Raw genomic sequence first — 14,548 nt, forward strand, 5'->3', positions numbered from 1 at the left:
CCTTAATCCCCATCTATAGTAGTCACAAAATTTATGATTTACCTGTGTTTTGTTATCTCGGTGCTTACTGTTGCTGCTATAAACTATCAGTGATTTCCAGTATACACCTCTGAGATTAGGGGGTTCCACTGTAATGTGTCTGTTTAAAAAAAAACCAAACATGAAAAACTTCTCTCCCTGGAGTGAAAATATTAACTCGTAAAAGGTTGTTTACCTTGGACAAAATCCAGCTGTGGCATAAAGCCATTTAAGGGAGTTGCCCCTCCCGTTACAGCAAAAGCTGAATTTGGCCAGTTAGTATAAATTACTTGGGTTCTGTTTTAGGGTAGTTGCTTTGTTTGCTTTGGGGAGGGGGGGGGGGAAGACTCCAGTAATTTCTGCGCTTCACTAATACAGTTTTGACGCAGCTTTGCTGTAAGGAGGAGGCAAGAGTCACCCTCAGTCTGTTGTTTGGTAACTAACAAATTAAGAGCCCCCATCTGGGTCCCACTAGACTAGTCAAGCAAGCATGAAAGGTGTCCCAAGGAAGGCTTAAGTCTGTTGCCGTTTGGGACTGTTACAGAATATGGGACCGTACCCTGTCTGGAGACAAAACACTGGTAGAATTGCAGTCTAGGTGCCTGTGTCCTGAAGATAATGGGGTTGATCCTGTGTGAGGAAAATCAGCAAAAGCGTTGTCTTAGATTTCACTGAGTGTTGGTTGTGAGTGGAGAGAAATACCCATGACATAAGCACATAGGAACGGCCATACTGGGTTAGACCAAAGGTCCATCTAGTCCTGACTTCCGACTGTGGCCAATGCTATATGCCCCCAGAGGGATGAACAGAACAGGGAATCATCAAGTGATCCATTCCCGGTCACCCATTCCCAACTTTTGACACCATTCCTGCCCATCCTGGCTAATAGCTATTGATGGACCTGTCCTCTATAAATGGATCTGGCTCTTTTTTGAACCCTATTAAAGTCCTGGCCTTCACAACATCCTCCGGCAAGGAGTTCCACAGGTTGACCGTGCATTGTGTAAAGAAATATTTCCTTTTGTTTTAAACCTGCTACCTATTAATTTCATTTGGTGACCCCTTAGTTTTGGTGTTACGGGAAGACATAAGAATAACTTTTCCTTATTACTTTTGCCACATCAGCCATGATTTTATTGACCTCTCTCATATCCTCCCTTAGTCGTCTCTTTTCTAAGCTGAAAAGTCCCAATCTTATTAATCTCTTCTTATAAGGCTACGACGGGGTAGGTGACAATCTCTTTGGGTATAATTTTCAAAAGCACCTGTATGATTTAGACTTCTAAGTTCCTGACACAATTGAAAATGGGATTTCGACACTTTAGTGGATTTTACTCACTGCTTGTCTTGAGGGCTCATAATTGAAGCCCAAGGGCTAAACGCTTCTTCTTATTCACAGCCAGCCTGCTGTAGAATGGAGCTACCTAACTGAAAGATTCTGTATCCCATTAGCAGAATCCTGTGCCTCACTGCTGGTTTAGGGCTTCCAAAAAAAAAAAAAAAATCTGTGAAGATTAGGGATGTGAAAGTGTAACTGCATACATGGTTGACCAATGAGCTGGGGATCATCTGTTAACCTTCATGGTTACATGCAGGCTCCTGGTACACATGGGCTGTGTCTAGACTGGCCAGTTTTTCCAGAAAATCAGCAGCTTTTCCGGAAAAACTTGCCAGCTGTCTACACTGGCCGCTTGAATTTCCGCAAAAGCACTGACTTCCTACTGTAAGAAATCAGTGCTTTTTGCGGAAATACTATGCTGCTCCCGTTCAGGCAAAAGTCCCTTTTGCGCAAAACTTTTGCGCAAAAGGGCCAGTGTAGACAGCTCAGATTTGTTTTACGCCAAAAAGCCCTGATCGCGAAAATGGCCGTGCCAATCTAGACGCTCTTTTCCGAAAATGCTTTTAACGGAAAACTTTTCCGTTAAAAGCATTTCCAGAAAATCATGCCAATCTAGATGTAGTCATGGGGAACTGACTTAAAAGCCGGCTCCCCACATGCACCAGCTCCCAAGGGAGCCACTTCTCCAGTCCCCCCTCACTGCTGCCTCTGATACAGAGGCAGCAGTATGGGGAGAGGGGCAGGCAGGAGCCACCTGCTGCCCTGCATGTAACCATGTAACCACTGAAAATTTCAGTGGTTACACAGTTAATTAATTAAATGCATTTTAACATCCCTAGTGAAGATCGGCTTCTTTCTTGTCACTATTAGGGATGTAAAATCCCATTTAATTGGTTCACTGGTTAAACATAGTTTTGACCGATTAACTGATTAAAGGGGACATGGACAGGAGCCTCACCCTCACCCCAGGGAGGGGCCACTCCAACCTGGGGAAGGGTGCGGGTGGGGACAGGACTCTGCTGGCCCCACACGGGACTGCTGCTTCCAACCACAGGTAACTGGTTACCTGAGTACCCCTTCACATCGCTAGTCATGATCTGGTGCAATGACTTCAAATGTATAGTGGTGCTTTGTTTGCTGTGCCTTTGTGTATTAGGAAGACTGCCAGTGACACAGCCTCTTTTTCCTTCTCTGCTGATCAATGTATGTAAGGGCTCTCAGACTCTGTTAGCAGGGGCTAGCAGAAAAGGACGGTGCATGTTCTCTTTCTTACTTCACTTCAGTATTTCCTGGTGATGCTGCCTCTTCGCCTTCCCCCTTCTATTAGTAGCCCTGTTTCAGGGTTGTGCTGCTCAGGTATGCTGGTTAATAATAGTACCTGTGCTTATTTCTTTTTGTAGCGTGTCAAGGTTTCTTCCAACCCCAGTGGTTCCTCTCCTCTCCGCACCACTCTCCCAAGGTCCTTCTCTGGGAATTGGTTCTGCATCTTCCCTAATCAGGGCCTAAATGACTCTGTCTGCTGGGCAGCTCCTTATATAGAGTGCTGCCCCAGAAAGCCACACCCTGATTGGCTACTAAAAAACCCTCTTCCTCATTGGCCAGAGCTCTGTACACAGGCTCCCTCCTGCCTGCCTTAACCCCTTCCAGCCAGTGTGGGGCAGTCGCCCTACCACAGAATGTTACAGCACAGAAGCAGCAAGGGACTCCCCCAGATTGGGCTTGAGGAGGGGACTGGAAGAGGTGTTCAAGTTCATGCTGCTGCTTTGGGGTAATGCCCCTCTTAGGGTTCTGGAACTGGCTGCCTCATCAGCGCATGTTTCATAAATTCTGTATGTGCTTTGCCCCCGTGATTCATTTACCGATGTCCTTAAGAGAGCCTCTTTCCATGTCAGCATTTGCCACGCACGTACAGACAGAGTGTTCTGGCACACAGCTTAGGAAGTCAGCAGGGTGGAAGCGCTGGGCGGGAAAGGGTCTGACTTTCACATTCCAGATTCATTTCATGGGTCTTAATTTCTGAGTTTTCTTTGGGATGCGGTGGATGTGTGTGCGTGCACGGAGGAATGTAGGGAGAAGGGTCTAGTTGGTTTGAAAGAAAAATCCTCAACAAACATTGTAAACTTAGGTTGAAGAGCCTGGCTTATGTCTGCATAGCGCTATGGTGGTTTTGTGTGAGAAAACAGGTATACAATTATTTTTCTTCTTCGTTCCATGTCTAATCCTGCCTCCTCCCCTTCCCTTCTGCACTCTGTGGCCCTCTCAGCTCAAACCCGAGGGTTAGATAATGGAGAATGCAAACTGCGAGTAGTTTTCAGCCATGATTGTGCCTTGCATTCTATGTGCCTTGCATTTTAATGGGTCCCAAACTGTGCCCATGCAGAATTCACTTAAATGCAGCCCATATTTGGGAGACAGAGCAGGAAGCAGATGGGTGAACAAGCCATAGAGCACTTCGGGGAGGTGAAAATCAGGATGCGGGGGGGGGGGGGGGGAGACACAAGCCCCTCCCCCCGCTTCTCCCCCCAAAAAGTGAAGTGAGATATTTAGTATTCATTATGACCAGATGTGATCTTGGGTTTTTAAGGTTTCATATGAAAGATACTGTATGGGGTAAACTCCCATGATCATTAAATGCCTGCCTTGGAAGGGCCGAGTTTATCCTTTTCGAATTTGAGTCTATTGTTTTGGGGCGTGTAGGTATTTGAGAGCCAAATTTGAACCACTGTGTCCTTGAAGCTAAGAGCTTCCAGAGGAGATCCTGGCCAAGTCAAGTTACTTGGCAGATCCGTGCTGGCTGGAAGTCATCTCCCTGTAGTATAGGTGGGGTCTTGATCCTGAGAGGGGTTGAGAACTCAGAACTTCCATGGGGATTGTAGGCGTTCAGCACTTCTTTCAGTCCAGCCAGGAGCTGGATCAACGGGTGGATCTCAGGAAGCCTGCTCTGTTTCCTAGTCCATTTGGATCACCTGCTATGAGAGTCGGCCATAAAGGCGTTTCCCCCATCGCTCGCATGCAGCCTTGCAGAGTTTGCCATGTGGATTATGGGAGGTTTTCACATTGCCCTGGAGCATTCAGCAGGCCCCACTGACAGAGAGGCGGTGCTCACCTTGGCAGGCTAGACTAGGGATGTTAAATATTGGTTTATTGAATAGTTGAGTAACCTCATGAATTCTTATTGGTTAATCGACTATTCTGTAGTCCCCCGGGGCAGGGGCGGCAGTAGTGTGGGCTGTCAGGTGGGAGCTAGTCTGTGAGGGGAGCCAGTTTAAAAACCAGCTCCTCTTGTGGACCGGCTGCTTGTCACCCTGTGCTACTGTCTCTAATAAAGAGACAGCAGTGTGGGGTGGCAGCAGCTTCTTTTCGGGGGAAGCGAGGAGATCTGAGTTCCTGGACACAGCACAAACTGCAACTGAGCCAGGCTGCCTGCCCGGCTCCTAATACACTTTAAATGCAGAGCCACAGCAAGGGTAGGACCCAGACGTGGCGTGAGCCAGAACCAAACCAGGCTGCTGGCCAGCCTGCTAAAAAATGTACTGGTTGTGGAGGGGTAGGATGCGTGTAGTCTATAGCATTAACCTATATCAGGGGTGGCCAACCAGAGGCTCGCAAACCGCATGCAGCTCCCCCCCTCCCCTGGCCCTGGGTGCCGCTCGTGAAGCCCCGTGGCTCGAAAGCCGCCCCCGCACCCCACAAAGCGGCTCTTTCCTGTGCTGACCTGGGCAAGGGAGCCATCCGGCGCAGCCATGAAAAGCTGCAGAAATAAAGATAGCGGCAGGTGGTGGGTGCCTGCTGTGGCCAAAAAACCTCAAAACACGTTTAACTGCGGTTTCTTAAAGGGGCAGAGTCTTTTTTTTAATTGGTTAATCAACTGCACTATTACATCCCTAGACTAGACGTTCACTCAAATGCGGCAGAGCTCACATTTCTACGTGCACGGCCTCAGGAGCTTTGCTGCAAAATGCTACTGCGTGCCAAGGAAGGGGAGGAGGCAGTATGGAGCAGTTTCTTACGCAATACATTGTTGCATTGTGTATGTGCTTCTCCTTATTACATCAGCTGGCCTGGTGCCACCCACTCTAATGCAATTAACACGATTCCCACAAGTGTTGGTTGATGAAGCCATTCAGTTCTGCAATCTTAACTATCCTCAGAAACCAAAGCATCAGCAAACACATGGTAGGATTATTGTGGACTCTTACAATGTGGGCCACAATTTGCTTTGGCTCCTGCTCCGTGCATGATGCTGCTCTGTTAATTGTTGCGGTGGTCTTAAAGAAAGGGACCAATCTTGCAGTGTCATGACTAGGACCCCCATTTTCAGCAGGATATTATGCTCTCATGGGAGAATGGAGGTGTGTGTGGTTTTTGGTAATGAACTGGACAGTTCTTTGCTGTGTATGTAAGGCTAAGCAGCTCAAAGCCCCATATAGAGACGAAGCCATGGGCAAGATTTTCAACAGTGATTAGTTGTTTTGGGTTGGGTTTGGGGGTTTTTTGGTCCCCAGCATCTGAAAATGGAGGGGCATGAAATCGCAAGGCACTTTTGAAATTCTCGGCCTTAGGTTCGTGATTGAATACAGAAGATTTCCGTGATAGCAAGGCATGCTGCAGAAATATACTCTACTTAAACAGGAGCAGGAAGAAAGTCAGCGGAAAGCTCTCTCTCGTTCTTTCTCCCTTTTTCTCCCTACCTCCCTTTTTTAGGGGAAATCTTCTTGTTGGGATATTTTTGTTTGTTCGTGGAATTTTTTTTTCCTGATTGGCTGATAAGCTGGCTTGTTATAAGTCTTCTGAGGCTGTTTTGGTTCGGTATTTAAGGAGGGAGCATGTTGGTAGATGGAGACGTTGTTGATGGGATTTCACTCTGGCTGTGGGGGGAAAGCATTTTTGAAGAGGCAGGTTTTATTACTTTTTCTAAGTATGGTTAGGCTCTGGAGGCTCCGGTGTCCTTTAGGAGTTTGATCCATGACTGGCTCCTTTCAGCTGAGGATGCTCTGTCCCCGTGTCTTAGACACAGCATCATGGATTTCTGATCTGTTTAGTCCCAGAGAGCCACAACTGTCTTGACAGTTCACAGATAGAATCATAGAGGTGGAAGAGACCTCAGGAGGCCATCAAGTCCAGCCCCCTGCCCAAGGCAGGACCAATCCCAACTAAATCAACCCAGCCAGGGCTTTGTCAAGCTGAGACTTAAAAACCTCTAGGGATGGAGATTCCACCCCCTGCCTACGTAACCCATTCCAGTGCTTCACTACCCTCCTAGTGAAATAGTTCTTCCTAATGTCTAACCTAGACCTCTCCCACTGTAACTTGAGACCATTGCTCCTTGTTCTGCCATCCATCACTACTGTGAACGGCCTCTCTCCACTCTTTTTAGAACCTCCCTTCAAGAAATTGAGGGCTGCTATCAAATCCCCCCTCAAAATGTAGGCCCTTGGGACTTATTCCTAGTTGTGTACTTTGAGAGGATGTAGCCCACAGTTGCAGCAATTTATTTTGGCGTAAGACTATTAAAAATTTCCAAAGGAGACATCATTATTAACACTATTAAAGCTCAGTTTAAACACACGCCCGTTACTTAATCAGACTTGTGGCTAACTTCAGACCCAATGCAAGCAGGTGCAGTTCTATTGATAACCGTGAAGTTGCATTTACTTATATCTTGCTTGATTTTGACTCATTAATCACCCAGAGAGTAGTTATTAATGGTTCACAATCCTGCTGGAAAGGTATAACAAGTGGGGTTCCGCAGGGGTCTGTTTTGGGACCGGCTCTCTTCAATATCTTCATCAACGATTTAGATACCGGCATAGAAAGTACGCTTATTAAGTTTGCAGATGATACCAAGCTGGGAGGGGTTGCAACTGCTCTGGAGGATAGGGTCATAATTCAAAATGATCTGGACAAATTGGAGAAATGGTCTGAGGTAAACAGGATGAAGTTTAATAAAGACAAATGCAAAGTGCTCCACTTAGGAAGGAACAATCAGTTTCACACACACAGAATGGGAAGCGACTGTCTAGGAAGGAGTATGGCAGAAAGGGATCTAGGGGTTATAGTGGACCACAAGCTGAATATGAGTCAGCAGTGTGATGCTGTAGCAAAAAAAGCAAACATGATTCTGGGATGCATTAACAGGTGTGTTGTAAGCAAGATATGAGAAGTCATTCTTCCGCTCTACTCTGCGCTAGTTAGGCCTCAGTTCTGGGCACCGCATTTCAAGAAAGATGTGGAGAAATTGGAGAGGGTCCAGAGAAGAACAACAAGAATGTTGAAAGGTCTAGAGAACATGATCTATAAAGGAAGTCTGAAAGAATTGGGTTTGTTTAGTTTAGAAAAGAGAAGATTGAGGGGGGACATGATAGCAGTTTTCAGGTATCTAAAAGGGGTGTCATAAGGAGGAGGGAAAAAACTTGTTCATCTTGGCCTCTGAGGATAGAACAAGAAGCAATGGGCTTAAACTGCAGCAAGGGAGGTTTAGGTTGGACATTAGGAAAAAGTTCCTAACTGTCAGGGTAGTCAAACACTGGAATAAATTGCCCAGGGAGGTTGTGGAATCTCCATCTCTGGAGATATTTAAGAGTAGGTTAGATAAATGGCTATCAGGGATGGTCTAGACAGTATTTGGTCCTGCCATGGGGGCAGGGGAATGGACTCGATGACCTCTCGAGGTCCCTTCCAGTCCTAGTATTCTATGATTCCATGATTCATTTTTGGTGCTGTGCTCAGCCGTTGTTGGGATGAGCACTGTCCCTACAATGGGGGAGATTCCAGAGGATTGACCAAGCAGAGCATTCTGTTTTTTAATAGGTAGCAGGTTTAAAACGAACAAAAGGAAGCACTTCTTCACATAACACACGGCCAACTTGTGGAACTCCTTGCCAGAGGATGTTGCGAAGGCCAGCACTTGAAGCACCTGGCCTTGGCCGCTGTTGGAAGACAGGATACTGGGATAGATGGAACTTTGGTCTGACCCAGTGTGGCCAATGTTATATTCTAATGCAGTGGTTCCCAAACTTTTTGACATCACGCCCCCTTTTTGAAATTTGAGAAACCCTCACACCCCCCCCTCCCAAAAAAATAGCAAAACTTGGGGTGGGACTGATGGGAGTGTGTGTGGCTGGGTCACCTTGGGCCCCCCCTGCAATTTCTTCATGACCCCCAGTTTGGGAACCCATGCTCTCATGGCAAAGACAGCAGGTGTGTCCAGTTACAATGGGTCACATTTTTATTTGCATTTCTTCCATTCCTTTCTCCATCCTGTCCCTAGACTTTAAAGAGAAAGGAGAAGGAGTATGAACATGAGATGGAGCGGCTGGCACGGGAGAAGATTGCTACCCAGCAGCGACTGGCTGAATTGAAGAACGAGTTGAGTCAGTGGATGGACATCCTGGAAATTGACAGAATTATTCGGCAGACAGTTCAGCCAGAGGATGACCAGGCATCTACCTCGACTGCATCAGGTACCGTTAGCTTCTTGGTCATCAACGTGGCATTGCCTGGTGCTAGTGGTAACATGGAAAACAAACTGAGCGTCCTCTTGGTTTCACCCCAGACCTCTGAACGTGGCACTAAGCAACGGCATCTCCTCCTTGCGGGGTCAGTAAGACTTTTGACTTACCCTGCCCATGTTCTGCTTTTGTAACAGAAATTGGAAGCGGACGAGGGTCTGCCGGTGAAAAGCTCCGTTTTAGCCGGCATAGTGTAACACGATCAGCAGACTTGCTTTCACAGCTAAGTAGCTGCATCGCCATTGCCTTTGTAAGACCCACTTAGATCTAAGACCCACTAGATCTAAGACCCACAGCTCCAACCTGTGAGCAGTGTTTTCCAGGTGATGCAGCAGGAGCCAAATATGGCTGTGCCATCGGCTTCTTTAGGGTGTGGAACCGGAGGCTCAGGGAACCTGCGCTGGTGATCCCGCCCCACCACTGGACTGGAGCACACAAAATTTACTAGCCTGGGCCCTTCTAGGCCTGGTGTGCGAAGGGAATGTGGGGAGTGTCTTTCCCCGGCTCGGTCATGGGCCACGTCAGTGAGGGTTTGGCGTTTTTGTTTTGTTTTGTTTTGTTTTGTTTTGTTTTGTAATGACTCCCCATTGCTTCCTGGGGCTATAAGTTGAGGTAGCACGTCCACATTAAGGGGGCTTGCCTCGGACTGGTTTCGAGGCATCCCTGCAGTGTGGACGCGCTATTTCAAAATAGTTATTTTGGGAGTTGTTTTTTCAAAATAATTTCCTAGTGTAGACATGCCCTCAGATGCCACAGGACTACCCATTGTTTTTAAAGTTACAGACTAACCCGGCTACCCCTCTGAGACAGAGTCGTATGTGTTGCAAACCCACTTTTCATTGTGCTAAATGCACTAAGTATTTCAGGCCTCTCTTGGAGGAATCTGGAGATGAAATTAAATAGGACTTTTTTCATGCCCATTAACAGGTAAGTAGTTTCCAGAAGTTGAGCCATCATGATATATCCAATCCTGAAATCAGGCTTAAAGCACACAGAATTGGAATCAGATGACCTGAGTTCTAGTCCTGTGGGCACATCATTTACAAGGGCACCATTTCAGGAGAGCAGTGGGCAGCAGCCGTGTGTACCGGGATGTAGCTGGATTTTCTTCCTGTTCCTCTATCAAGGAGCGAGGGGAAAGTACTTGGATACCGTGAATTACTCCTCCGTCCCCTGTCTTCCCCAGCCAGGAGTGAGGGGCATGCACGGAATCCAAGTACTTTCCCCTCACTCCCTTATCGTCAGAGGAACAGGAAGAAAAGCAATCCGTGTCCCAGGACGCACGTCTGCTGCCCCCCTGCTCTCCCAAAACAACGCCCTTGAGCATTTGGGCCCAGATTTGTGTCCGGGTGCCCAGCTTCACAGCCTAATGCTTGATTGTTCAGAGTGCAGCGCCCTGGGATCTCTTGTGGACTTCCTCTGGAGCGGTGGGTGCGTGGCACTTCTGGAAATCAGGCGCAAAGTTGCTTGGGGTCGGCACCCAAAACGAGAGATCACTTTTGTAAAAGTTGTTCTTAGCCTCTCACACGGGGGTGGCTCATTCTTGCCCATCTTCATAAAGCCCAGGGAGGATCTTGCATGGGAATTCTATGTATGGACAAGGAGGTATTGTTTAAAATTGCTGTTTAACCATTAACATCTGCATGCTTGGTCACCCCTCCTTGTAAAACTCAGCTCCCCACCTTCAACACCCAGTTTTAACCTAATACCGGGCACATTCCTGGTGGTTGGAGCTGAGCAAGTATAAAGCCACAGGTGTATTTTCATAGATTCATAGATTTTAAAGTCAGAAGGGACCATTATGATCATCTAGTCTGACCCCCTGCACAGTGCAGGCCACAGAATCTCACCCACCCCTCCTAGAATAATCCTCTCACCTATATCTCAGATATTGAAGCCTTCAAATACTTTGAAGACCCCAAGATGCAGAGAATCCTCCAGCTGTGATCAGTGCCCCATGCTACAGAGGAAGGCGAAAAACCTCCAGGGCCTCTGCCAATCTACCCTGGAGGAAAATTCCTTCCCGACCCCAAATATGGCAATCAGCTAAACCCCAAGCATGTGGGCAAGACTCAGCCGCCAGACACCCAGAAAGTTCTCTAGAGTAACTTCTATCATCCCTCCATTGACCTATTTCCCGGTTCAGTATTTGCACTGGGGTCTGAGGGTTTTTCTGCCCAGTAGAGAGGAGACTTTCGAAGGGAGCTGAATGGAGGAAGAAGCCGTCAGTCCGTTGGAACGGTTTTAGCATTGGCCTGCTAAACCCAGGGTTGTGAGTTCAATCCTTGCGGAGGCCATTTAGGGATTTGGGGCAAAAATTCATTAGGGATGGTATTTGGTCCTGCTGTGAAGGCAGGGGACTGGACTCAATGACCTTGCAAGGTCCCTTCCAGTTCTAGGAGATAGGCAATCTCCATTATAATAAAAAAAAAAACAAAAAAAAACCCCGGTTTGAGAAAGAAAAGGAAATGGTTGTTAATGGAAGCAAAACCCTTTCACACGCACCTGCCCCGTCACGCGTTTGTCAGTGCGATAGAACGGGCCCTGCCTTTGGCTCTTGTGATCTGCCCTGTGAAGAATAGACAGTTTGAGGATGTGCTTTGGTCGAGGTTAGCCTTCTGTAGCCATTTGTATCAATTCCTTCAAACAGAGATGGCATCTGCTTGTGAAACTACAGGCAGTCAGTACGGCAGCCTCCGGAAAGGGAAAATCTGAGTTTACCAATTCTGTCCAGGTTCTTCTACTGTGCCTGTCACCAACAGGGCTGACAGCCACCGAAAGGGGCGGGGCCTTGAGTGGAAGGGGCGGGGCTGAGGGCCGTCAATCCTTAGCGCCACCTGGAGCACAGTGTAGGGCCTCCCCCCCAGTCCTCAGAGCTGCATAGAGTGGCTGGGAGCCCCTTGGAAATGCCAGTTGCCCCTTTTGCCTCTCCTTCCCCATCGCCATGGCATCTGAGCATCAACAGACTGAATGTAGGCGGCTGGAAATGAGGAATGATGCCAGCCTGCCATCTCTTGAGCTGTCCTCTGCAGGGAGGGATCTCTGAGAGGGCTGGGAAGAGGGAAAGGCCTTCTCCATTCCTCCCAAGACGCGGTGTCTTTCAAGATGCGCAGTTGCCATTGCATTGCTGCCTTTAGAATGAGCAACGCAGAGTAGAACACTCAAGATCCCAGCGTTCCCTGGCTGGCCCAATCTCCCCTTTCCGTAGCCAGAGGGCAAGGAAACGAACGGCCATATTTCCCCATCTCCCTTTCTTTCCTGATGTGAGAGCAGAAAGAGAGGGGCAAGTTGACTAAACCCCTTGGCAGAAATAAAGAAAGAGTCCCAGGGTATGTCTACACTAGAAAGTTAGTTCGAACTAACGGACGTTAGTTCGAACTAACTTTCCTATGCGCTACACTAGCGCTCCGCTAGTTCGAATTTGAATCGAACTAGCGGAGCGCTTAGTTCGAACTAGGTAAACCTCATTTTACGAGGACTAACGCCTAGTTCGAACTAGCTAGTTCGAACTAAGGGCTGTGTAGCCCTTTAGTTCGAACTAGTGGGAGGCTAGCCCTCCCCAGGTTTCCCTGGTGGCCACTCTGGCCAACACCAGGGAAACTCTATGCCCCCCTCCCGGCCCCGGACCCCTTAAAGGGGCACGGGCTGGCTACGGTGCCCGTGCCAGGTGCAAGCCTGCCAGCACCCAGCTAGCAGACCCTGCACCTGGCACGGCACAGAGCCACCCACCCGATGCCCCCCAGCCCACCCCCTCTTGCCGGGACCAGGCTGGCGGCTCCCGGGAGCTTGCCCTGGACCGCAAGAGGCGGGCACCTTCCTGGGCTAGTGCGGACATCGTGGACCTCGTCCACGATCTCCGCACTAGGCACAGGAAAGTGGCCGTCTAGGGCAGGAGAGCTGCCAGCCTGGCCACCCAGGACCAGGTGTGCATGAAAATCAAGGGGGTCCACTGAGACCCCCGACACTGAGCCCTGAGCTTACAATGGCCGTCCTGGGTCAGACCAAAGGTCCATCTAGCCCAGTAGCCTGTCTGCCGACAGCGGCCAACCCTAGGGACCCTGGAGGGGATGGACCGAAGACAATGACCAAGCCATTTGTCTCGTGCCATCCCTCTCCAGCCTTCCACAAACTTTGGGCAGGGACACCACTCCTACCCTCTGGCTAATAGGACTCCATGGACCCAACCTCCATCACTTTATCTCACTTCCCTTTAAACTCTGTTCTAGTTGTAGCCTTCACAGCCTCCTGCAGCAAGGAGTTCCACAGGTTAACTATTTGCTTTGTCAACAACAACAACTTTCTCTTACTAGTTTCAAGCCTGCTACCCAGTCCTTTCCTTTGGTGTCCTCTAGTCCTTCTTTATGGGAACTCAGGAAGAACTTTTCTGAATGCACCCTCTCCACCCAACCCCTGCTTTTAGAGACCTCTATCCTGTCCCCCCTCCGTCTCCTCTTTTCTAAGCTGAACAGTCCCAGTCTCTGTAGCCTCTCTTCATCTGGGACCTGTTCCCAACCCCTGATCATGTTAGTTGCCCTCCCCTCTCCCAGCCTTTCTCTTCCCCTCTCCCACCTCCTTTTCCCAGTGTCCCCCAGTTTTTTTCAATAAAGACAGAGTCAATGTTGGAAGAAACGTTATCTTTATTTTGTACATCAATAAGAAGAGGGGCTAGGGAAGGGCAAGTGGAAGGAGGTGAGGGAGGAATGGGGTACGAGCCCCCGATGGGGAGGACTGGGCTGGCTCTGCGGGCTTCTGGGGGTGGAAGCTCTCCTGCAGCCCCCCAATTACTCCCTCTCCCCAGATGGCAGCCTGCGGCAAGTGCAGCCGGGCTGATGGCCGAGTGGTGTGATGTGCCCAGTGTGGGCAATCCAAGCCAGAACTTCTTTGGAAGCGGGGCACCCCTTAGAACTGTGTGTCCGGGGTGGGGGTCGGGACCCTTTAAGCGCAGCCCTCGGCTAGCCTGAGACAGCATCTCCATGCTCTAAGTCCTCCTTTTATGCCCTGCCGGCACTGCTTCCGGCCATCATTAAGCCCTGTTCAGAGTCCACTCAATGTGGACTTACTAGTTCGAACTAGCAAAACGCTAGTTCGAACTAGTTTTTAGTTCTAGATGCGTTAGTTCGAACTAGCTTAGTTCGAATTAACTAATTCGAACTAAGTTAGTTCGAACTAGCGCTGTAGTGTAGACGTACCCCCAGTTAGCTAGGTCTCTCTACAGCACGGCCACCTGCGGCCTGAGAGCCACACGTGGCCCCTCAGGGTTCTGTGCGTGGCCGGCGAGACATTTTGTTTCCCGTTGCCCATGTGCAGGGTTGCCCGATTCTGCTGGTTTCCAACCACCTGGGTTTTTTCTACCGGGAGTATTGACCTGGCCCGCACGTAAAGCAAGGGTCCTGAAATGAGGAGGGTGCTGAGTGCGCTCAGCATTGACCGTCAGAGCCGGGCGTGCTCTCTGCCTCCAATCACAGCGTTGCTACGGTTCAGTCGGCACTTCCCGCGTGTTCTAGGTGCGCAAGCGCAGTGAGCTAAACTACTTGGCTGGTCTTGGTTGCAATAGTCTTGCAGCCCCGTGAGATGAAGGAGGGCCGCTCATATGGCCCACTCACTAGCCTTCATTGCTGCTCTACGACAAGAAAACGCCCCAGGCTAGGCCTTTGCCTTGTTCTATAACCCTTGGATGTGC

The 14,548-nt window shown here is 49.0% G+C and overlaps 1 protein-coding gene across 2 annotated transcripts in view; it reads left to right on the forward strand.

The window, feature by feature from the left end:
• MNT (MAX network transcriptional repressor) overlaps positions 1 to 14,548 on the forward strand; it is a 105,691-nt gene that overhangs the window by 77,909 nt on the left and 13,234 nt on the right. For both annotated transcript variants that reach the window (XM_006138575.5, XM_006138576.5), the window contains one exon: positions 8,628 to 8,820. In XM_006138575.5, coding sequence (XP_006138637.1) covers positions 8,628 to 8,820 — 193 coding nt within the window. The remainder of the gene's footprint in view (positions 1 to 8,627; positions 8,821 to 14,548) is intronic.

Source organism: Pelodiscus sinensis, chromosome 21 (assembly GCF_052426305.1).
Source record: "Pelodiscus sinensis isolate ZL-2025 chromosome 21, ASM5242630v1, whole genome shotgun sequence".
In the NCBI taxonomy this organism is placed as follows: Eukaryota; Metazoa; Chordata; order Testudines; family Trionychidae; genus Pelodiscus; species Pelodiscus sinensis.